Raw genomic sequence first — 25,103 nt, 5'->3', positions numbered from 1 at the left:
ACAACAAACGTCATGAGAACGTAATAAACAAGCAGGGCCCTTGTTATAATAAAACGGCAGCATATACCCTATGGCACAGGATTCCAAACACTGTCCACAAGGCACCCCAACCGGCCAGGTATTAAGTATATCCGTGGCTCAGCACCTGGTGATACAATCGCCAGCCAACGGGTGGCGGAGCGTGTGCACAAGACGCATGCGTATCCATAATACCTTCCAGCCTCGATTACAGTCTTCACTATAGTGACAAGAAGTCACTATACTATATATGGATATTTCCTACAGGAGTCTATACTGATTATACTAGCAATACTTCTGTAATCAGATGTGTCCACATACACCTGCCCTCAAATGACGGCAAACTACTCAGAGTAGTGGGCCATGGACTCAGAACACTAGTCCTAAGTACCTAGTACACTATAAGCGAGTTAGAAGTCCATTCACGCTGAGCGAATTTGCCCAGCGTGTATGAGCAGCTGGGCAAATTGGCAGTGAACCACTTTCCACAGTAGGAGACTAATAACGTTGGCCACACATCAGACCAACTTTCCTCCAACGATCCAAATAGTTGGTTGGATGGAATAAAAATCTGGTACTGGATGGGAGCAAATGTAATTCGCAATTAAGTAATTTGCTCCGAAAATCTGGAAACGGACAAAACCGGTCACTCAGACAAAGTAATGTATTTGTATCTGTTTGATTTAAATAATTTCACTGAATGTCCATTTTCCTGGGTTTGTGAGCAAATTGCTCTTTTGTCATTTCCTACCATCCAACACAAGATTTTTATTCCATCCAACCTACTAGTTGGATGAAAGTTGGTCTGATGTGTGGCCAGCATAAGGAAAGTGGTTCAGTTTGCTGGTAAAACCAGCAGTCGAATGGTGGCGGCAGACAGACAGTCAAAAGGAGGGTGCGAAGCTGACCTGTCGCAGATCCAGCCCTTGTTGCTCATTGGTCTCTTGCAGTTGCTGCAGTTGATGTGGAGGGTAGTGGAGGCCTGGTTGAGGCAGTTGATGGCGCTGCACGTGCTCAGCTTGATCACCTGGTTGGAGACGTTCCATAGCTTGAAGCGTTGGAGGAGGTCTATGTAGGAGGTGAACCAGTGCTCCTGCAGAGGGCGGAACAGGTGGGAATTTACTACACACTTAGATGGGATCAAACAAGCATCGGTAGCTCAATGGGGAAAGGCCGGCGGGTGGATCCCTGGGTGAGGTGGATTAATAGCAGCACCGCTAGTATGAAGCATGGTGCTGTAGCTGCAGGACAACAGAAGGTGGGAACAAAAGGTCGCAACGCTGTTACCTGGGTCTGCTCATCTATTTCCTTGCGGATCCGGTCTCCGAGCACGATGAGGACCGAGGCCGCCATCTGCACGTCCCCCTGCTCGGCGTAAAAGCACAGCATGTCCCGCACGGTGGGGTTGAAGAAGTCGTTAGGGAGGCGGTTTTCGTACAGGGCGTGGGAAATGGAGATGAGCGAGAATGACTCCACCGGGGTCAGGGATACAGTCTCTGCCTCGTTTCCACTCACGTGGGGGGAGTCGGCCTTGTCCTGTAGGTGATCCAAAGCGGCAGGGTTGTCTGCGATCTCGTGACGCAGGGGAAAGGCCTCCTGCGGCAGGACGTACTCCTGCTCCTCGGCTGCGGGGGACAGGAGACAGAATTGGTTAAACGGAGGAGTCTGGCCTCCAAAAGGTGGCAGCGATTGGCAGAACAGAGGCGCAAGCGTGGAATGCTTGCCCCAATATTCTTCTACTAGTTAAAAGCCCATCAAAATCACGGCTGCTGCAATGTACTGTCACTACGAGTTGGCGTGGAGTTGAGAATAGAAAGTGTGGCGAGCGCAGCGAGCCACCGAGCCCGAAGCGTGGCGAGCCCCGCGAGGGGACGCGGATACCTTCACAGGTATCCGTGTCCCCTCGCGGGCTTCACAGGTATCCGTGCGCTCGCCACACTTTCTATTCTCAACTCCACGCCGACGTGGATAGTGGTAGTATGAAAAGGTCGTAGGACGCGTACCGCCGCCCCTCGCGGGCTCGCCACGCTTCGGGTTGGCGTTGATAGTGGGGGTGGTACAGTGTGAAAAATGAAATTTGGGGTGCATTTTACATGATTTCAACTCATGTCCATGCGATTTTTCCATATACGATGCCCATCGTGGGAGCCGTGATACTACACAAGTACCGACAATTTTTAGCCCACAAACTCCCCATCGCACCCCTAGTCCCTATCTGCTCCTAACTCCACCCTCTGTCTTCAGAGCTGCCTCTCTCCATATCCAGCAAGATTGATACACACCAGTGCCCCTGCAAAAATTGCTTTCACTTTCTGTTATGACATCTTTTAGCACACAAAGGAGAAATTTGTTCCAAAGAGTGGTAACTAGTGGTACCAGGATTGGGCAATTTATTACTCTGTGACATATTTGTAATAAGCTCTCAGCAGAAGTAATATGTATGATGTTTACTTGTTGGGTCTTAAACCTTTTTCTATGGAAAATGTGACATATTATATGCTTACCTGACTTTACTGGACAATTTCATAAAACCGAGAAAACTATTATCTGCCTGACTTGGGTTTTTTTTTTTTTTTTTTATAGCGTAAAAAAAAAAAAAAAAAAAAAAGGGACATTTTCAGACATACAGTATAAGTTGTTCAGAACGTGTACAGTAGCTTTGAAAAGCATCCTACCATACCATAGGAAGAAACAACCACTAGGGGGCACTGGTGTTCTGATGTCTGAATACATTTACCTTTACCACCGCATTGCAAATAAAGTAAATAATTATATATACAGCGGATGTGTCTGTTTCTGTACAGTGTCCGAAGTTTTAGGGGAAACATAACCGCTTTGTTTTTTCCACTATAGCAAAGCTCTTATGAATGGAGATTTCTGGATGTAAACTGATAAGAAAAAATAATGTATGTTTATTTAAAGCTAAATAAATATTGTTTTCTAACCAATATAACATCAGAAATATTTTAAATAAAAGCCCTATTTTAAATAAACGTTATGTCTTAATGAGCTAAATAAAATCCAGTGATGTCACAGCAGCTCAAATAACTGCAGTCTCATTCTGTCTGCATTATGGTGCCCATACACTAAGGCAATATTGCATACAATCCTTAAATTTCGACCGCATCTGTGCGATAAATCAAAGGATAGTACGCACGTTGGATGGTTCTCCAGTCGCGATGCATGGGCCCGCTGTTCGAATGTCGCATCGATAGATATTATATGCTGCACATCATATTTATTGAATTGCATATCGATTGCATGTGGTTTTCAACTACATGCAATCACTCACAATGCGATCGGCGGGCATCAGGAGCGCTGGAGGTGTAGCGCAGCGCCGTACAGGAGGGCTGGCAGGTGGCGGGAGTCAGTGTCGGCAGCAGAATTTGAAAAAACTATTTAAAACACTGTGCAATGCACTGATTGGCTGAGAGCTCTCAGCCAATCAGAGGGCCACCCAGTGTTCAAAATATTTTTTTCTCATTTTGCCGCCGCATCAACCCTCTCCCTGCAGCTAGTTCCATTATTCCCCGTACTGGGGAGAGGGCGCGTTACACTAAGACTCACTGTGTGGGTGCTCATGGTCCATCATATACAGCTCATCCTCGTCACCCTCCACGTCTCCCTGAAGGTAGTCCGCAGGAACGTCGCTACCCTCTGTCTCTTCATTATCTGCCAGGGGATTGCAAGGGTTAAACTATTAGTAGCAGATGAAACGGGACATCTGGCAGACAGATCTGCACCGCAGGAACACTTATATCTCACCCAAGGCCACCGTTGGCTGGTCCCAACTATGACCCGTCTGCCATACCTATTACTGCGAAACCAATTGTCTCTCCTTACCGTCATTGTTGATAGTTGCAGAGTCCATGAGGATGCTGTCTGCCCGGCTGTCCCCCTTGCTGTGCTCCAGCCTCGCCTCACTGCCCATCCCCGGAGGCATCTCCTTCAGGTTGAAGCTGAATGGAGACCGTCACAGTTACACGTCGGTCACGCAGGATACAATGAGGATTGGACAGAATTAAGGACCCACCTGTTGAGTAGAGGCAGCGCGCTGCTGCTTTTGCCCAGGCTGTGGTTGAGATTTGTAGGTGGCACTGTGCCCGGGCTGCAGTAAATGATTCTCAGCATCGTCCATGTCTGAGCCACCTGGAGGGAAGACGCAGCAAAAAGTGTTAGCCAGAAGCAGAGGTGGCATCAGGGGCGACGTGTAGCGGAGGTTCTGCCGGTCTGGGGCCCGCATGCTGTAATACAGACTAGGGCACAGACGCAGAGACAATAACGCAGCTGCAAACATTCTCTGCCATTAAAATAATTTTCAGCCCAATGTACAGGGTTAATCGTAGACCCAATTTAGGGTAACGGTGGTGTGGGATGCGGTGCCCCTGGACTGGTTGGGCTGGGTGGCTTCAGTGCTGCACGCCCTTACATTCTATGAACACTTTTCCCTCACTAAAATTACATTTATTACATTTAATTTTTTATTTTATCTCTATTTAGCTTCGGCTTCCTATCACTAATATTTATTAACACTATAGTATCTCACTGGCGTGCCGCACTGGGCTTCCTAGCTTATGATAGTTTTTGGGGTGCTGCACCCTGCACCTAGATATAGCGCTAGGGACCCCCAATATACAGAGAAGCCTTGACGCGGCTTGGGGGCAAGTCATACACCTGCGCAGGTATATGTAACCAATATCTCTGAATTCTATTATCATGTAGTGTTCAAGATTGGTTACTAATACCACTCAGTGAGCTGGGGGAACCTGACAAGGGAACAGTTTCCATTAGGGCGGTGTAGGTGCAGGTGATCTTAGGCCACTAGCAGGTATATTTCTGATAGAGGCCTATGGACACAAGGCTGGGGGTGCATATAAGCCCACTCCTCCATTCCACTTCCATCCTGGTTCTGTGCTCCTCCTCTGTCCATCTGATATACAGGAGCTCTAAACGGCTCCACATGTTGGAGGTGCAATCTGACGGAGGAGCATCCTGGACTATATGTGCCCACAGTGAGAATAATAGGAGCACGTCCTAACCCTACAGGAGCCTCAGCCAAAGTCAGAGGTTCCCAAACCGAGGGGTAAATGTATAACGCTGGGAGAAGTGGTATCTATCCCCATAAAGAACATTGGGGCAGATGTGCGAAGCAGCGTTAAGTGCTGAAGTAGCACTTAACGCTAGTAAATGGGTTTTTTACGAGTTGTGGACTTGTATGAAAGGGGCTTTTAACGTCCCCTGAGGCAGCCCTGAACTTAACGTTCAGGCGCTGTCCTCCTGCTTGAAGTTATAAGCTTTAACGTCGCAGGCAATGTATTTTTGCCTTCCCCGACGTTAAGCCAGATTTTTCTCTTCGCCAGCCTCCGGCGTTTTTTTTTTTTTAACTCCTCCCCCCCCTCCTATGACCGGGCGACTGCTGATTGGCTGAGCTCTCAGCCAATCATCAGCCGTCCGGTCTTTTGAATATGATTTCTCACAACTCTCCCACCGCAACTCCGGCTCTCCGCTAGTAAGTAGAGACAGCATGCCCGCCCGGTCTTTTAAATATTATTTCTGACAACCCTCCCGCCGCGTCCCCGCTCTCTTGGGGACCCTGCAGCGCAGTATATTAAAACAGCGGGGTCCCTACAGTGCACTCTAAGGTATTAGTTATATCCACCGGGCTATCGTGCGGGAACAGAGCAGCAGGGACCAAAAATAAATAAATAATGGAAGTGGGGACTGGAGCGGGGCAGCCGGCGGCGCCAGCATGCTGACAGGAGAGACAATTGTCGGCATGCTGACGACATGGGAGGGGCCAGCAAAGGAGCTGAAACAAAACTGGAGCGGGTAGCCACTGATTGGCTGAAAGAAGACGATAAACTGGGATGAAAAAAAAGCAATTAAAGACAAGAGGTGAGTTAACGATTAACGTTACTCACGAACATCAGCTTAATACATTCGGGTGATATCTGTCCCTACTCCTGAGCGTTATGCCAGGAGAAGTGGGAAACGTTAGACTTCACACGTTAAGGGGAGATTGATACATCTGCCCCACTATGTGCAAGGTGATAATGTACCAGCCAATCAGCTCCAATATGTAAATTTACAGTTCGGCGCTGATTGGCTGGAGCATTATCACCTTGCACATAACGTTCTCCCAGCTTCATACATTTACCCCTCAGTTCTCAGATGGTCCTAATTACGTCACCAATAGCCACGCTGGGACAGACTTAAAAGCTGAACAGTTGGGGCACATTGAGGACCAGTGGCCTAATTCAGACCCTATCGCAGGCCTGCAAATTTGCAGCCAGTGATTATCGAACAAATGCGCACTAATCACAGTGCGCATGTGCAAGGCCGTCCTGCAATGAAAGCCTAGTGCCGGCTTTTCATTTTCATCGCTGGCAGTACACAGGCTGATTGACAGGTGTCCGGCGTCTGGAGAAGGCTCAGTGAATGTCCTGGAAATATACAGACAGGACCCAGCCATGTGAAGGGAGGACCTCTGACTCCAGCGGCGGCCCCGATCTGCCAGGATCTATGCGCCACTGAGAATATGTGTGTGTGTGTGTGTGTGTGTGTGTGTGTGGCTACTCGATTGTGAGTGGATGCGAATGGATTGGTAGAGATGCCATTCGCAGCCTTGCACATGGGCGGGTTTTTCACTCTGGCGGGGGAGGCGGCTAAAGATCGCTGGGCTCCAGAGATTAGCAGCCCAGCAATCAGGTCGGAATTAAGCCCTTATGTTTGGCAAACTCTGTCCTGAGGACTATATAGCTCAGGGCTGGGCAACACCGGCCCTCCAGATGTTGATGAACTACACATCCCAGCATGCCTTGCATCAGTTTCAGCATGGCCACATAGCAAAACTAATGCAAAGCATACTGGGATGTGTAGTTCATTAACATCTGGAGGGTCGGTGTTGCCCAGCCCTGATATAGCTAGAGGTCAGCCAAACTGGAAATGTGGTCTAAATACAAAGTGAAAATGTTGTTTATGGTTCCTCTGGAACGTTATATCCAAGGTCTCACTGTCTGTTAACAACTAGCTTAGAACCTGGGCAAACACCGGACATCACTTGGGTTTTGCGAGGCTCACCTGCCACCTGTTGAGTTCCCGAGCCACTTTTGCATTATGGTCGCACAGTTCTGGCACGGATCGGCCCGCCAGTGCATATCTCTCCGCCGTGGCTACAAACCAGCCCATGTCTCCTCCCCCCGTCTCAAAGACGCTCAGACCACTAGAGATGTTCTCGAACTGTTCCATAGGGTCTGGTTTCCTCAGGAAGAAGATTGGATGGCGCCGGTCATAGGGCTTCCTGTTGGAGTCATGTGAGGATGAGGAGGAAGAAATGAGGCTTTCCTTAGCCGCAAAGGCAAGATCTCCGAAAAGGCCGTAGCAGAGGCCTTCCGGATTGGCACGGTCTATCGGCCTCCTGGCGTCCCTGAAGATGTGTTGGTAGAGGGTGCTGTCCTTTGAGCCTGAGAGTAAGAAGTAAGGGTCGTGGGAGTGGCGCCAAATTATGCCCGTAGTGACATCTTTGTGTTCCTCAAAAGTAGCGAACGGAATAAACGGCCGCCGAACGTCCCACACGTAGATGTTATGGTCCACCATCATGGAGCACGTGCCTATGTGGTACTTTCTCTCGGGACGCCACTTGACCCGGGCCACTGAGGCGATGGTCTGTACGCAGTATATCTCCTTGGCTCGGTTGGTGTTCATGTCCCAGACTTTCACCATCTTATCGCGGCCCCCGGTTGCCAGCCACCCCCTGCAGGGACAGGAGTAGAAGAATCAGAGACAATGGTGGTGTGGAGCTAATAACCTAGGTGATAACACAGAAGTGGCTGAAGAGATGCTATGTACTGTCACGCACGGCTATGTACTGTCACGCACCATCGGTAGCTCAGGAGAGAGGCTATGTACTGTCACGCACCATCGGTAGCTCAGGAGAGATGCTATGTACGGTCACGTACCATCAGTCACTCAGGAGAGATGCTACGTACGGTCACGCACCATCAGTCGCTCAGGAGAGATGCTATGTATGGCCACTCACCATCGGTCACTCAGGATAGAGGCTATGTACTGTCACGCACCATTAGTCACTCAGGAGAGATGCTATGTACTGTCACGCACCATCGGTAGCTCAGGAGAGATGCTATGTACGGTCACGTACCATCAGTCACTCAGGAGAGATGCTATGTACGGTCACGCACCATCAGTCGCTCAGGAGAGATGCTATGTATGGCCACTCACCATCGGTCACTCAGGAGAGAGGCTATGTACTGTCACGCATCATTAGTCACTCAGGAGAGATGCTATGTACTGTCACGCACCATCGGTCACTCAGGAGAGAGGCTATGTACTGTCACGCATCATTAGTCACTCAGGAGAGATGCTATGTACTGTCACGCACCATCAGTCGCTCCGGAGAGAGGCTATGTACTGTCACGCACCATCGGTCACTCAGGAGAGATGCTATGTACTGTCACGCACCATCAGTCACTCAGGAGAGATGCTATGTACTGTCACGCACCATCGGTCACTCAGGAGAGAGGCTATGTACTGTCACGCACCATTAGTCACTCAGGAGAGATGCTATGTACTGTCACGCACCATCGGTCACTCAGGAGAGAGGCTATGTACTGTCACGCACCATTAGTCACTCAGGAGAGATGCTATGTACTGTCACGCACCATCGGTCACTCAGGAGAGATGCTATGTACTGTCACGCACCATCAGTCACTCAGGAGAGAGGCTATGTACTGTCACGCACCATCAGTCGCTCCGGAGAGAGGCTATGTACTGTCACGCACCATCGGTCACTCAGGAGAGATGCTATGTACTGTCACACACCATCAGTCGTTTAGGAGAGATGCTATGTACTGTCACGCACCATCAGTCACTCAGGAGAGATGCTATGTACTGTCACGCACCATCAGTCGCTCAGGAGAGATGCTATGTACGGTCACGCACCATCGGTCACTCAGGAGAGATGCTATGTACTGTCACGCACCATCAGTCGCTCAGGAGAGGTGGGAAGCTCTTCTCATGCAGTTTATATGTATCGCTACACCTACAGTAGCAATACATCCTGTCTAAAATGTTGCCCTTTTTTGCAATTAAAATCTGCCCCTCTCAATGATTAGGTGCAGGGTGCTAAAATGAACACTAGGAAGCCCTAGTTTTCACATTGCACTTATAACCCGGGTTATTGCCTGTGAAAGCACTAAATCTAATAACCCAGGTTGTTCAACCCAGCAATTCGACACGGGTTTTGAAGCTTAATAAACACGTGGCCAGTAGTGTGAAAGTGCAGGAGCTGGGTCCGATGCTATGTGAAAGATTTATAAGTATCTGATGCAAACACACTCAAAAAGGATCAGTTGTGGTAGTTTGGTACATTTACTGTTCATTACCCCCCAGAACACAACGGATCATTTGCTCGTGTGTAGAAAGGCAACATTACACCTTCTCCATTACCAGATGTAACCAATGAGCACTAGAGTTTTTAAGCCACAAAAACAAACAGAAAACCCCCAATATCTCTTATATATTGAGCCAGATCTGTCTCTCATCCCCTGTGTAGCTAACGTTCCTGTGTATAACATTTTCATGTGTATAACGTTCCACCCCCTTGACATCACCTCCCCCCCCCCCCCCCCCCCAGCCAGGGCTACAGTACACGCCCACCATCCACCATTACTCCACAGCCACCATCCATCATTACTCCCGCACCCCCCTTCCCTCTGCCAGCACCCCCCGGACCCCCGCAACCCCCCTCCCGCGATTCACGGGATTGCCCATGACCCCCCCTCCCGCAATTCGCGGGACCCGCGGGACCCCCCCCATCCCGCGATTCGCGGGACCCCCGTGCTCCCCCTCCTGCGATTCGTGGGACCGCCGCGACCCCCCCTCCCGTGATTCATGCCCCCTCCCGCAATTCACAGCCCCCCGCACCACCCCCCTGCCTTGATTCACGGCACCCCCCGCGCCCCTCCCGTAATTCACAGACCTCCACAACCCCCCCTCCTGCAATTCACTAACCCCGACAACCCCCCTCCCGCAATTTGCGGACCCCCTTCCCACAATTCAAGCCCCCCCCCCGCGCCCCCTCCCGCTAATCGCGGATCCCCGCACACCCCCCCCCCCCCTCCCGCAATTTGCAGACCCCCCTGACCCCCTTCCGGCTATTCCACCACCCAGCGGACCCACGCTCCAGCATTTCACATACCCCCGTGACAATGGGGGACCCTGTACCGCCACAAGCAGGTGCCGCCCCTAGGTGGGAAATCCAGCCCTGGCTGCCGCACTGCAGGTTCCCCCACTGCCAGAAGTGTCCCCACGGTGCTCTGCACCAGCGCCACAACTTTTATCAATGTCTTGCCAACATACCACTATTATACAGCCTCCTGCTCTCATGCACTCTCACTCCCTCCCAGTGGGAGGAGACGCTCACCCACTGCCGGGAGCTGCATACTGTCCCCCAACCTCCTCCAGTTCTAGGGATGCCCATCGACCATCAATGATTTCAAATAATCGATGGTTTATGGCCGATGTTGAATACTTTTGCCATCAATGTGGGAGGACCAGATGGTTTCCCTACAACGATGGCAAAGGAGAACCGATCAAGTTTAAATTTGTGCCGGGACACGGAGCATAGCTACACACTACCCACACCCGGAAGTCCCGCCACCAAGTTCTGATTGACCCACAGCCTATTCAGTCAGATATAACGGATGACCATCGATAGCTACAACAATCGATGGTTATCCAAGTAATATGTTACTACGATCGATGGCAGGGTGCAAAATCGCCATCAATGCCAACCATCTATGGCGTCTGCACCAATGCCCTTCCCTACTCTGCAACAGCCAAAAAGCTTTACTACCCCTCATGCCCACACACCTCTATCACTGCCCTGCCTCCTGTTCTCCTGCCTGTAACTTCCGCCAGTGGGGACCCGCTCACCCTGTGTTGCCCACATTCCCCTATCATGCTTTAACACCCAGCCTCCTGCTCTCATGCACCCTAACTCCCACCCAAAAGGAGGAGAAACTGACTCAGGGCCACCGTCCTGTACTCCTGTGCTGCCACGCTGGACCCTCACCCACTGGCAGAAGCTGCACAGTGTCCCCCAACCTCCTCTTTATTCCCCCGTATGCCCACACACCCCTATCACTACCCAGCTTCCTGCTCTCCTGAACCGTAACTTCCACCACTGGGGAGTCGCTGACGCTGTGTTGCCCACATACCCCTCTCATGCCTCATAGCCCAGCCTCCTGCTCTCATGCACCCTAACTCCCACCCAGTAGGAGGAGATGCTGACTCAGGGCCACCATCCTGTGCTGCCACGCTGGACCATCACCCACTGGCAGAAGCTGCACAGTGTCCCCCACCCTACTCTTTATTCCCCCGTATGCCCACACACCCCTATCACTACCCAGCTTCCTGCTCTCCTGAACCGTAACTTCCACCACTCGGGAGTCACTGACGCTGTGTTGCCCACATACCCCTCTCATGCCTCATAGCCCAGCCTCCTGCTCTCATGCACCCTAACTCCCACCCAGTAGGAGGAGACACTGACTCAGGGGCACCGTCCTGTACTCCTGTGCTGCCAGGCTGGACCCTCACCCACTGGGAGAAGCTGCACAGTGTCCCCCATCCTCCTCTTTAGTCCCCCTTATGCCCACACACCCCTATCACTACCCAGCTTCCTGCTCTCCTGAACCGTAACTTCCACCACTGGGGAGTCGCTGATGCTGTGTTGCCCACATACCCCTATCATGCCTCATAGCCCAGCCTCCTGCTCTCATGCACCCTAACTCCCACCCAGTAGGAGGAGACACTGACTCAGTGCCACCGTCCTGTACTTTCACGCTGGACCCTCACCCACTGGCAGAAGCTGCACAGTGTCCCCCACCCTCCTCTTTAGTCTCCCTTATGACCACACACCCCTATCACTACCCAGCCTCCTGTTTTCCTGTGTCGTTACCTCTGCCAGTGGGGAGCCGCTGACTCAAAAACACCCTACTATACTATTGCACACACACACCTAAACAACATGCACACACAGCCCCCACACCCACAAATGTCACTGTACCCTCCACACTACCAATGTACATCTTACTCTGTAACCACTTTTTAATTAAACAAAACAATTCACGCCCCCTTCCACATCATATGCTCTCTATTTAACACATTTCACCTATAACTCAAGTTGCAATACAGGCATCTTACATACAATTCTAACCATATTTCACACAATACAAACGTTCACAAATGAAGGGGGCGCAGCCCCTTACGCCGGTGTGAAGAGCGCCCGTAGGGTATATATATATTACTGCATAGATTACTGCAGGTATACGCACTGGCACAACAGGAAAGTTATTACAGCTGTGACAGTGCATCATATTATAAGGCCTCCTACGTCTGGTGTTACCACCAGTCAATGTCTTTTGCACGGATGTTAAATAAGAAAACACTTAAAATGGTAGATTACAAAGCAGCGTATTAAAAAGTTACATTTTACTGTAGAATATGTGACGTCTACACCAAAATACCTCCTACGGGTCTCATCTACCCTCTGTATGGGGGGGGAAGAGGATTTTTAGGCCAAGCAGAAGTACTTCTAGAAGGAACATAGTGGGCCATACAGATATTACAGGCTATAGGGCCAACTAATACGTTCTGTCCGGATATCCCACTGCACCTCTACCCGGTCCTTCTCCATGGACTGAGAAATCTGGTTTAGTGAGGGAGAGAATGTGGTTATGTGTGCCTATGCCTGCAGGCCAGCCCCCTGGAAATAGATGGGAGATTATTAGGTACTGCTTTCCTAGCACGGCGCCCGTCTCATTGATTGTATGCCTTAAGTTTAAGGTACTTAAGGCATACAATCAACGCGATGGACCCGATTTTTTAATCTCATGGATCTTATGCATCCATAAGATGCATGAGATCCATGAGATAAAAAATCGTGAGCCCCCAATAACAATTGTTAACGTCACCAGCACTATCCACGCCAAACCGAAGCGTGGCAAGTGCAGCGAGCCCGCGAGGGGCGGCGGTACGCGTCCTCCGACCTTTTCATACCCCCACTATCCACGTCGGCGTGGAGCTGATCTTATATAGTGTGGCGAGCACAGCGAGCCACCGAGCCCGAAGCGTGGCGAGCACAGCGAGCCCCGCGAGGGGACGCGGACTACTTTACATGTATTCCGCGTGCGCTCGCCACACTCTATAAAATCAACTCCACGCCGACGTGGATAGTGGGGGTATGAAAAGGTCGGAGGACGCGTACCGCTGCGCTCGCCATGCTTCGGGTTGGCGTCAATAGTGGGGTGGTGTTAACAATGGGGGGGGGGGGGGCATTTCACCCATCAGGGGGGGTTAGCAATTAAAATTGGGGTTTTGGGGCCTTTTTACATTGATTCCAATGTAAAAATCTCGTCGATTGCATCATCTCATGCATCTTATGCCGCACAAACACATAAGATGCATGAGATGCTTGAGATATCAGCCCCACACATACAATCTAGATCGTGGGCGCCGTGCTAGGAAAGCAGTACCGATTATTGGCCGAGAGTCACTAAGTACATATAACAACTCTCAGCCATTACCGCAGGCATGTCCAAGCTATGGCCCTCCAGCTGTTGTGAACTACACGTCCCAGGATGCCTTGCAATCGTTTTAGCATTCCCTAATAGCAAAAATGTGGCAAGGCATGATGGGACTTGTAGTTTCACAACAGCTGGAGGGCCATCGTTTGGACTTGAGTGATATCCACACCATGCGATGGAGATTATAACGAGATTTATGTCTTACCTGTTAAATCTCATTCTTCGAGGACGTCAGGACCCACAGGGATGACAGTGGTTCGTGGTCCACTCTCATACCTGTGGCCCCTAACGTTGACCACAGAAGACATGGCATAAATCGCAGAAGTATGCGTTTCTAAAGGGTATTTACAGAGCCAGTTGTAGCCAAAATTACGTGCCCCAAGATTTAGGTAACAGTCCACCTGCAAACTTGTCCTTCTGCGATGGTAAATGACTCATCAGTGGAGAACCCAGAGAGCTGACAATGCACATAAGATACGCTTGTGTGTGACGCCTTTCCAGCTATTCTTCAGCACTGTAACCTGGTGTTGTCCCCAGTCTACACACTCTGGTCTCGGGGTACTTACCGGTCCTCGGGGTGCCAGTCACAGCAGAAGACGGGCCCATTATGGGCGGTAAACATGCGCTCGAATCGGTCCGGCCTGCGGATGTCCCACAGTTGTACGTTCCCATTCTCGAAGGTGGCCGCAAAGGTAAAGTAGTCACGGATACTAAACTGCACGTCCCTCACGCTCTCCGACTGTCCTGCAATGGGGGGGTCACAGTGGTCAGAGCCACAGTATATACCTGGATTATATCGGCAAGGACATTTCATTTACACATATCTAAGCCCCCACAAGAGTCCTGTCTGCCACGGTCCTACCTGATGTTCTCCAACAATCGCGCGCTATGTAGATATTACAATATACGTCCCAAACACGATCAGAAAGAACTGTGACCTGGACAAGATTTATATCTGCACCTACCTGAGAAGTCACTGCCTCTTAAGTCTACATACAATGGACGCAGCTTGTGGGTTGTATAGTTATCCATTAAAATACCGCCAGCCATAAACTCATCATCACTCCCATACGGTTGGCATTGCAGCACCCAATTATGGGCACAGTCAATAACTCAAACAGAAAGGGCACAATGCAAAATCATATATGAATCTTAGCAACTCACGGGAACCGCCATCATCACGGAGACATTTCATGACCAAACATGGCCAGTGGTATTGGATATATTAAGTCGTCATTAATCACGTCGACAGCGTTTCAACATGGTCATTAGGTCACCATTGACATGTACATAATGCTGACATTGACTACTTCCGCATGGATGAAATGTCGATGATAGGGCACAGTAAATGAAAACCTTAGCTTGGACATTCTGACAATGTCAACATTCCACATGTCGGCATACGGTCCATGTCGATTTTATCCAGGTTTTTATGTTGTTGACATTCTGGTGTAAATATTATGAATGTCGACAATAAGACTGAATATCAATCCTAGGGTAGGGCCTTTTACTCAGAGCTATTAAACCTTACGGACACACCAGCACTCGCAACAACAAAGTCATGTATCAGAGGGATTGACACTTGCTCTTTAATATCATATCAAACTCTTCATTACTCCTAAATAAATGGGTGTGATTACCCCATAACTCTGTAACACAAAACAGAACACATTCATTACGCCTCTACATAAACCTTCATTTCCACATATAACTAAATCCACAAACAATCAGGCCAGCTCTACCAACCAGCATATACCAAATAAACTGAGTGTTCACTTATGAAGCAAGAAGCTACCATCGAGTTTTCTCTGGCATTTTAACTCTTTACAAATTAAAATGAGATCTTGCCAGACACGGCAAACCCACATCCCACTGATTGAGACGTTAGTCTTATACAGGGCAAAAATCTCAAACTAGGAAGCACAGCAAGGCAGTAAGCGTCACTGGCCAGGCCCTGAGTTAGAGGTACAACTATCCACTGATAGGTATTCTGCAGAAGCCACCTCACACAGAATGCTGTTACAGTTACCAGACCGAGAAGAACCTCCCTCCTTATATGGAAGCCTACGGGCATATGCAGAACTACAGGTGCCCTTGAGCGCCTGTTTCTTAGATCTGCAAAGTAGAAACTGCGGTACTTGGTATTTGCAGGGCACTCAATTTACATACGTACGGGACCGTAGGAAAATCGCATCGCAATGCCATTTGCGATGCTATGTTTCATTGTATAAGCACCCATGCAATGAGATGTGATGGTACTTCATTTTAAAAGCACCCGTGCACACCCACTATCCACATCACTCCGAAGCGTGGCGAGTGCAGCGAGCCCCGCAAAGGGGCGCGGTTACGCATCCTCCCGACATTTTCATACCCCCATTGTACATGTTGGCGCGGAGTTGATTTTACAAAGTGTGGCTTGCGTAGCGAGCCCCACGAGGGGACTCAGAATACATGTAAAGTTATCCGCGTCTGATCGCCACACTTTATAAAATCAACTCCACGCCGACGTGGATAGTGGGGGTATGAGGTCGGTAGGACACGTTCTGCGGTGCTCGCTGCGCTCCCCACGCTTCGGGGTGACGTGGATAGTGGGGATGTGCTAAATCCCATTGCATCACATAGACATGTACACTGGGGGTGTTTTGCTAAATTGCATCGTACGCATGCGATTTTGCGTGTGATGCGATGGGAGGTCAGGGTGCAGTGAATAAATTAACTAGCGAGATCGCATCGCACAGCACGAAAACGCGCCATGCGATGCGATTTCACTACGCAGAATAGACCACTAAGCAAATAGCTTAGTGGGCACCCTGCAAATACACAAGTACCGAAACTGCCATGGTTGCTATGGGTTACCACACCTTATTGCTATTTTCGTCATGTTATTTTAAAATCCTTACAAAGCGTATAATAAACAATTCAAGTCATGAGCGAATCACCTGAGAAGGTGGTGACCGAGTCTTTTCTCCGCAGGTCAAAGCACTTCATGTAGCCATCCTGGGAGCCGCTGAGTAACATGTACACCTCTGTGGGGTGGAAGCACACTTTGTTTACTGTCCTCTTGTGCTCAGTAAAGAGCTGGTCCTGTTTGTTCCTGGACGGTTTGCCAAGGTTCCACGTCACCACTACGCCGTTGGTGGCTGCTGTGGCCAAAAGATTCTCATCCATTTGGTGCCACACCACATCGGCACAGCTGAAGTTGAGAGACGGCTTGCGCCCCACCCTCAGGTTTAACTTTTCCGCAAAGTGATCTTCCTCCATGGAGTATATTTTGAAGATGTTGCGCCCGGCCACCACCACCTGGGCCGCGTCGCGGCAGACGCTTATGGCGTTGGCAGGGGCGTCAAGGTGACAAAACATGGTGCGGCCGGTCAGGGTGTTGCCGCCCAGGGCCGTGGTGACTCTCGCCATTTTCTCCGTGGCGAGACCACGGCCACTGGCCCCCTTCCAGACTCCGCTGAGGGCCTCCACAAGAGCGGTTTTACAGACCAACGTTAGGGAGAAACATGCTGCTTCCTGCAATTCCTACAGGGGCCACAACCTACAGAAAGAGAACAGAAACCATGAGAAAAAGTGTTGTAGTATTATTATTATATAAACTTTATTTATATGGGTCACAAGTTATCCCCAGCACCATACAGAGGGGGAAAAACAGTGCAGTATAATACCATTCAGTAGACAAGAAACAAATAGCACTACAACTCTTAGCAGAACCACTGATGCAAGATGTGCAATGTAGTGTTCATTGTAGCACCCTGCATCTGTCACAAACCGTTTGCCTGTGGTGCTGCGTTCTGCTCTGGTGCTTGTAGCACACTCTGGCCTCTATTTCAATATGGAGATACAGACCAGAGAAGCAGGGAGAATTGGAGGGTGCAAGAGGTACAGATAATTTTACGGCAAAACCTCTAGGCCCATTTAGCCTATCAACCCTATTTGATCCTTAGTTCTTTGTAAGGAATTTCTTATGCCTACTGTCTTAACATCTTCCACCTCTGACAAGAGTCTATTCCACTCGTCCACTACCATGGGAAGTCCCAAGCCTCAAATATCATGGTAACACAGCGTTACCCGGAAGTGCTGGTATAGCTTGGTGCTGATGCCATGTAAACTTCTGGCAATGAGTATTGAGGCCCGGGCAACGAGCTGGTAATTTAAAATGAATTAGAAGCCTTACTGTGGGACATAGGCCCTTATTCAGATCTGATTGCAGTACAAATTTGTTTGAAAAATGGGCAAAACCATGTGCACTGCAGGTGGGGCAGATGTAACATGTGCAGAGAGTTAAATTTGGGTGGGGTGCGTTGAAACTGAAATCTAAATTGCTGTGTAAAAATAATGCAGCCAGTATTTATCCTGCACAGAAACAAAATAACTCACCCAAATCTAACTCTCTCTGCACGTTACATCTGCATTGCGGTGTGTGGTATAATGTGTAAGGGGCATTGCGGTGTGTGGTATAATGTGTAAGGGGCATTGCGGTGTGTAGTATACTGTGTAAGGGGCATTTCGGTGTGTGGTATAATGTGTAGGGGCCATTTTTCTGCAGATTATTTTTATTTTATTTATTTTTTCACATTTTTTGTAGCTCTTCAGGTTTATTTTGTGTCAAGTAGCTCATGCCCAATTACGTTCCTGGTGTGTCTTCCATGTCCCATCTACAAAAGTCATACCTTTCCTTGAATAACTCAGCAGATAAACTACTTTGTGGATGGGTTTGCTTTTATGAACAAGTGAGTTTTCTGTGCCCGCTTAAAAAAATGCATTCTGTGGGCCAAGAACTCGATGAAAAGTAGTAAATTGTGTGTGTTTTGACTCCAATGCGCGGTCGCGTGTGCATCAGATCAGGGCCAGAGATCGCAAGTGCTGCACTAAAGATTTAAAAGACCTGTCAGCCTCGGTTGGGATCCAATAAGATTCATCATATGCAAAAATACAGCATACGGTGTGTATTGTCTGTGCTCCTGCTGCCAGGTAGTTCAAGAGAAATCGCAGTGCAGAGAAGTCGCACCAAGGGAAATCGCAGTGCAGAGAAGTCACACCAAGGGAAATCGCCATGCAGAGAAGTCGCACTAGTGTATGGGGGCCTTATGACGCTACACAGAATTGTAGCGGTGACCGAGGTTCATAAACAACAGCGGAGGAAGAAAAACATGACAAAGGTTTTCTTAGCTCCCACTAATGACATGATACATGTAGTTATGGCTGATGGGCACTAAGGACAGCCACATGGCACCTTGTACACACAGCAACATCAATGAAATAATTTTACATGGACAATCTCGATGATGTACAGAGAACGTCACATAGCACCGATTAGTTACAACACACGAGCACAAGCTGCTGCTACTGAATCATCCAATGAGAATGTTTCCCAATTGCTCGATTCACACTCTGCCGCCACCGCATGCTCTATGTGTAAACATTCTTATTCTCTGGCTGTCCAGTTGGTATAGGAGCCCCTTTCAACTTTTTTGCCCCAATGATGCACAAATACACTGTACAAGGCATGCAGGTCTAGAATGCCCGATCTTGCCTGGGGCCACCGTCGTCAAAACGGACGCTGAATTCAGCCATCATAACCAATGCTGCCACCATCACTGTAACCCAACTTACCCCAGCCCCGTCACAAACGCTAGCCCCAACTCCTGCCAATGGCCCAACCCCCATAACCGACATTGCTCCCATCACCAACAGTAAACCCAGCCCCCTGTCAATGTACCCAGTTCCCATCACCAAAACATACACTAAACCCAGCACAACTGATGCGGATCCCAGTTCCCATCCCCGGGGCACTGACCCCAGCCCCCATCACACGCTTGCCCCCCATCTCCCTGTCACTGATGCTAACCACAGCCCCGTCAACATCCACAGCTCCCGTCACCGAAACAAACCTCACCATAACCGACGCCGGCCCCAGCACCATAAATTACACTGCAGACCCTTTCATGATAATAGGCGCTGACCCCAGCTCCTGTCCCCAAAACTGGCACTGACCCCAGCCCCCATCTGTAGCCCCACATAATCGGCGCTGCCTCCAGCCCCCATCCCCATAACTGGAACTGACCCCAACTCCATTACCACAGCAGAGTCGTACTATGAAGGTGACCAGGGATAAAGACAGGGACAATACAATAGGGGCAGGAAACATTTTTCCTGCTGCTGAACTACAAGTACCAGCAAATCAGGTGACGCAGACAGACTGCGAGTGGTGTATGCACTGCATAAATAGAGTTGCAGGAGGGTGCATCATGGCTGCAGCGGGTAATACAAGGGGAGGCAGGGCCCTGTGCACCCCAAACCCCACTCACATCACATCACCAGCCACAGGGCCGCCGCCGCCCCTCTCACTGGTTGTCTCTCCGCTCACCGGAAACAACGGGGCCGCCTGCTGCCCGCGGTCCGTCACCTAATCCTGTCCGCCCGCAACACGGACCCCGGCGAAAGGTTCCGCCCTCACCTGATGCTCCTGCAAGTCCAGTGCTCACATCAATCAATAATGTCAGTCCATTTACCAGTCACTCATCACTGACATTATGCTCTGTGACTTGTTTTATCTATATCTTTATATTGATATCTATATATTGATATATCTATGTATCTCTTTATATTGATATATCTATTTATCTATATACTGTATATTTCCTGATATACTGTAGGTCAGGGGTAGCCAACTCCAGTCCTCAAGAGCTACACATTTTCCAGCTCGCCTCACAGGTGCACTCATTACTCACTGACACAGATCCACAGCTGAAGCTAATTACTTCACTTGTGATTCTGTGAGGCGACCAGGAAAACGTTAACTCTTGGCAGCTCTCGAGGACTGGAGTTGGCGACCCCTGCTGTAGGTACTTCCTCATCTTTGCGGCCACAGCTTACGCCAGCTACGTTAGCCGCTTTCAGAATGCCCTTTGACTGACAGAGGTTCTGTCGGCTGGGGAGCACAGTGCAGCGCTGAGGGGATGTGCTGTCACTGGCCACGACGGGAAGTGTTGCCTGATGTGTGATTGCGGCCCTGCTACAGTTTGTGGGGATCTTTAATGTGTAGGGGCCCCTGGCATGGCTGCCCCTATCACTCCTCCCTTGGGGCCCCATTTATCATTCAATATTTGCAGCTAAATCTCAGAAAACACCAGTTTTCACGGATTAGCCGCAAATCTTAAGGTTCACCTGAATGTATCAGGAGGGACCACAGCAGAAATCTACGGTCTCAGCTGCACTGCCGCTGGCCAAATCCCCCGTAGGTTACAATGGGGGATGCGAAGCTGCCCGATGTATCAACATCGGGCAGCAGCGCTTCGCATCCCTAGGCTACCGCCATTCTGACATGGTGGTTGTCCTTTGTAGGCTATGGGCTACGGACCACACTGCCACCGGGACAGCAGGGTCTGCAGGGGGTTAGCACTAACCGCACATGCGCAGACCCCCCAGCACCCGGCTTAGCACATCGCAGGGATGGGCTCCTTCCATAGCCCTGTGCCTGCGCGTGGGGGATGATACATCCCGCCGATAGGATCGCATTTTAGAATGCATTGTAAATGCAATCCTTGATAAATGGGCTCCTTAATCCGGCCCTGGGTCTCGCGCAAACAGGGCCCCCCTCTAACCTTTCTCTCATGACTGTGCTTACACACCTCCTAACATTTTGAGACGATTGCACATGCGCCGAAGATGGGCAAAATTAGGTGACCAATGATGCATCACATATCCATGCATCACGCCACCGTTCCTCGCCCTGCCAGGCCCCCGCACTTACATGACAGAGCAGTGCAGACAGAGTGGCCTCTCAACCCTTTCACCAAGGCAGGACATTGCCCCACCCACAGTGATCTGTGGGTGGGGCAATGCTCAACAAATGGGATTATCCCTCCCAAACCGGGATGATGGGAGGTATGCACCACGCTGTCCAACACGGCAGATCACAAAACTCCAGTGACAATTTATTTCATTCATTTATTTCCAGTTTCTTATATAGCGCAGCCGATTGCGCTTTACAATTGGAAACAACAGTGATTAAACAAACTGGGTAGAAACAAACCGACATAGAGGTAGGAGGGCCCTGCTCGCAAGCTTACAATCTATAGGGATAAATAGGAGGGATACATAAGGATAGAACTCCATAGCATGGCAGTCCCACCAGATTACAGGAGAGTCCTGATGGGATGCAATTAGATAATATGAATGACAATGATGATAATGAATGCAGATAGAGGGTTCAAGGACACTGGGCCTAGTTGTACATGATTGTACACTATACCAATGTTCACACAACGGAGCGACCATTGTCAGACTGTGCTGCGATCTCACTGCGCATGAGCCGAGCTGCCGCTGCAATAAGGATTTCATGGGAATGTGATTGTCAGGGAGGTCACGGTATAAATGGTAACCCCCTTGGCAAAAGACAAAGACAAACTTACACATGGTCTACTTGAATAAGGTTGACATGAGTTTTCATTTTTTTGTATCTATGTCGACATATGTTGACACGGACCCCGTGTAAGCGTACCGCTGCACTGGCCAAGCTTCGGGCACGGTGCCTCGTCACTGTCTACCTTGCACCTAGTCACTGTCCACCATTAGTGGTCGTCCTAGTGACTGTCGAACTAGACATTGTCAACCCAGTGACCGCATACCGTTGATGGGGAGTGCAAACATGAATTAGGCGCATTGTTTCCATACATCCACTAGGTGGCATCCAACACTAACTCGTGGATCAACCTTCAGATCGCTTTATAGTTATCTCCTTCAGGTCACAAATAGACTTCACTGTCCATAAAGATCAGCGCACAAGACCGTGCAAGCAGCAGTAGTGAGCTGGCGTGCAAGGAAGTCACGTCATCCAGCTCCATCCACCACAGTTAGCTGCAAAACTCAGGTTAAAAAAAAAAAAACCCTCTGCAGACGTGTGGGCGGGATTCATGATGCTGATCACGGAATGTTGCAGGCAGGCGCCCCCTAAGCTCATTCTGAATCTTATACAGCATCTCCCAAAATCAGGTCATTCCCACAAGGAAAGGGCTCATTTATCAACGAGTGAACAAAATCGCTGTGAATGATAAAAAATCATTGCGTATGATAAGTGATGCACTAATCAGCTCCTATCTTTCATGTGTTTGAAAATGACAGTTGGAAGCCGATTGACTGGAGCATCATCATACACACCTTAAGTCTTCCCTCTCTGGGAGAGTAAGTAGGGGGTGGGGCCAGGGGCATAGGGAGGGCGGAGCCGGCGGAGCACGAGCTCCGGGCACCGAGACATCAAGGGGCGCTGGAGCCGTGCAGCCCGCTCCCCCGCTTCCTCCCCCGCCCGCTCCCTGCTCTGCCCAGCTGAGCTCAGCTGCCGCCCTGTCCGCCTCTATTAAGTCTCCCACTGGGCCGCTAGCATGTGGGTTAGTAAGCGTTGATAGCAGATGTGATTACCATCCTTTGATGGCATTTTCTTATGTATATATTTACAAGTTGTTCATCAATGCTTATCATTAGTGGTTTCACACTGTCATTATTCGTTTTTAGTTGGTCTTAAAAGTTTTTATTAACCCCTTGAGTGGTGGGTTTTGCTGGGTCAGGACAAACCTACTGGGGCAGGTTTGTCCTGCCCCAGCAAAACCCACCACAGATAGTGGGAAGCCGCCGCTCCCCCCCTCACCTCTGCTCCAGCATTAGTACGCCAGAGCTAGCTCCGCTGCCGCCGCTGGCTCCCCTGCCGCCGCTTCCCCCTGTCGCCTGTAAATCATGACACAGGCGGCAGGCTCAGGTATGTTTCGCCGCGTCTCGGGAGGACTCGGGTGCCTGAACTCTTCCGAGTCCCCCCAAGCCACGCCGCCCATCCCCGAGCCTGCCGCCTACGTCACTGATACAAATAGTGATTGGCGGCAGGGGAGCACCGGTGGCATACGATCGCCGGAGCGGAGGGGGTGGGGGCGACAAGAGGGGGGGTGACGAGGGGACCCCTAAAGGTAGTGCACCAGTGGTGCTCCATTGGAGCACCACTGGTGGGCACCTAATGCAAAAAGTGGTATGCCCGGAAATTTTCCGGGACAGCCCGCTGCAGCAGCAATTTCCGGGCATACCACTCAAAGGGTTAATACAATGTACTTTGCCCTCTAGTGGCCTGGTTCCTGGCGCCTGCTGCCTCCCCAACCTGGTTTTGTTATGGACGCTGTCACTGACAGCACACTAGATAGTGTTACATCCAGTGTAATATGAACAGGGCGGGGGGCGCTGCAAACATTTTTGGCAGGGGGAAGCAAAATTTATAGTTACACCACTGGGTAACAACAGACAGACTTGGAGGTAGGAGGGCCCTGCTGCAAGCTTACAATCTATAGGGACATAGGAGGGAAACACAAGGACAGGCGCCAGTAATAGCATAGCAGTCCCACCAAGTTACAAGTCCAGAAGGGAATCTATGGTACTTGTGTATTAGCCGGATGCCCAATTAGCATAGGTACGCAGCGTAGTCCAGCGGCTGCCCAGCGTAGTCCAGCGGCTGCCTAGTGTAGTTAGCATAGTGACTCCGCGGCAGCTCAACGGCTACCCAGCGTAGTTAGTGTAGTTAGCGTAGTGACTCCGCGGCAGCCTGGCTCTGTCCCCGGCATCCATGGCTCTGTCCCCAGAGTCCATGCCAAGTCTAGTGAGTGCCTCTCACACAGCGCTGGAAACTGCCAGATCCCCTGTGCTGGAGGACGCCGGCGGAGAGAGGATCATGCGGGCACCGGTGGAGAGGCACTCCAGCTGTCTGAGATGCAGGTGCGTCCAGGGCCGGTGCTAGGCACCGGAGCGCCCCAGGCAGGGGATCGCCCCGGCGCACACCGCCGCGCTGTTACCGGGGGGAGGTGAGGGGGGGTGGAGTATGTGGCCGCTTCGGGAGGGGGGGTGGAGGATGCGGTCGCTCTGAGGGGGGGCGGGAGCGGTGCGGCGGCAGCCGACGAGTTTGCTGGGGGTAGGAGGGAACCCGCTCACCTGCCGGGTGCCTGCTACGTCGATCCTCAGCGGCGTTTGTGAGGGGCTGGGTAGTGATGCGGCGTCAGCCGCTGAGTTTGCTGGGGGGGGAGCTGCTCACCTGCCAGGTGCCGCGTCTCTCCACAGCGGCATTGGGCGGGTGGGTTGTCGGAAGTGAAGTGACAGGGAGAGGGTGTGATGCATCGGCAGCCGACAAGGTTGCTGGGGGTGGCGGGGGAGCCGCTTAGCCGCTCACCTACATCCAGGGGGTTCCCAGCTCCGGACTACCACACTCCAGTGGCCGGCGCCCTAGGCAAATGCCTAGAGCTGCCTAGTGGTGGCGCCGGCCCTGGGTGCGTCTCAGACGCTCCTGCGTCTCAGACGCTCCTGGGTCTGAGACACTCCTGCGTCTCAGTAATTATTAGCACATGCGCCTCATGCATAAAGGGGGTATGCGGGCGCAAGTGTGTCCTATGCACAATAAAGGAGGCATTTTCAAACCACCGCTATCCACGCCAGCCCGAAGCATGGCGAGCGCAG

At 50.6% G+C, this 25,103-nt stretch overlaps 1 protein-coding gene across 4 annotated transcripts in view; it reads right to left on the bottom strand.

Moving 5' to 3' along the window:
• Positions 1–25,103, bottom strand: part of WDR24 (WD repeat domain 24) — a 135,986-nt gene that overhangs the window by 1,339 nt on the left and 109,544 nt on the right. Inside the window, exons 1-9 of one of the 4 annotated variants that reach the window (XM_083152584.1) lie at positions 19,934–20,084; positions 16,562–17,163; positions 14,189–14,366; positions 7,099–7,771; positions 4,052–4,167; positions 3,862–3,977; positions 3,586–3,690; positions 1,306–1,643; positions 927–1,111 (exon numbers count right to left, since the gene is read on the bottom strand). In XM_083152584.1, coding sequence (XP_083008710.1) covers positions 927–1,111; positions 1,306–1,643; positions 3,586–3,690; positions 3,862–3,977; positions 4,052–4,167; positions 7,099–7,771; positions 14,189–14,366; positions 16,562–17,033 — 2,183 coding nt within the window. In that variant the 5' untranslated portion in view covers positions 17,034–17,163; positions 19,934–20,084. Of the gene's footprint in view, positions 1–926; positions 1,112–1,305; positions 1,644–3,585; positions 3,691–3,861; positions 3,978–4,051; positions 4,168–7,098; positions 7,772–14,188; positions 14,367–16,561; positions 17,164–19,799; positions 19,818–19,933; positions 20,085–25,103 lie in introns of those variants that run through there. The other 3 variants (XM_083152586.1, XM_083152587.1, XM_083152585.1) reach the window with 3 other exon arrangements.

The sequence above is a fragment of the Crinia signifera genome, chromosome 7, assembly GCF_055691185.1.
Source record: "Crinia signifera chromosome 7, ASM5569118v1, whole genome shotgun sequence".
NCBI lineage: Eukaryota > Metazoa > Chordata > Amphibia > Anura > Myobatrachidae > Crinia > Crinia signifera.
Note: the sequence above shows the minus strand (reverse complement) of the source record. Positions and strands in the feature narration are given on the sequence as shown.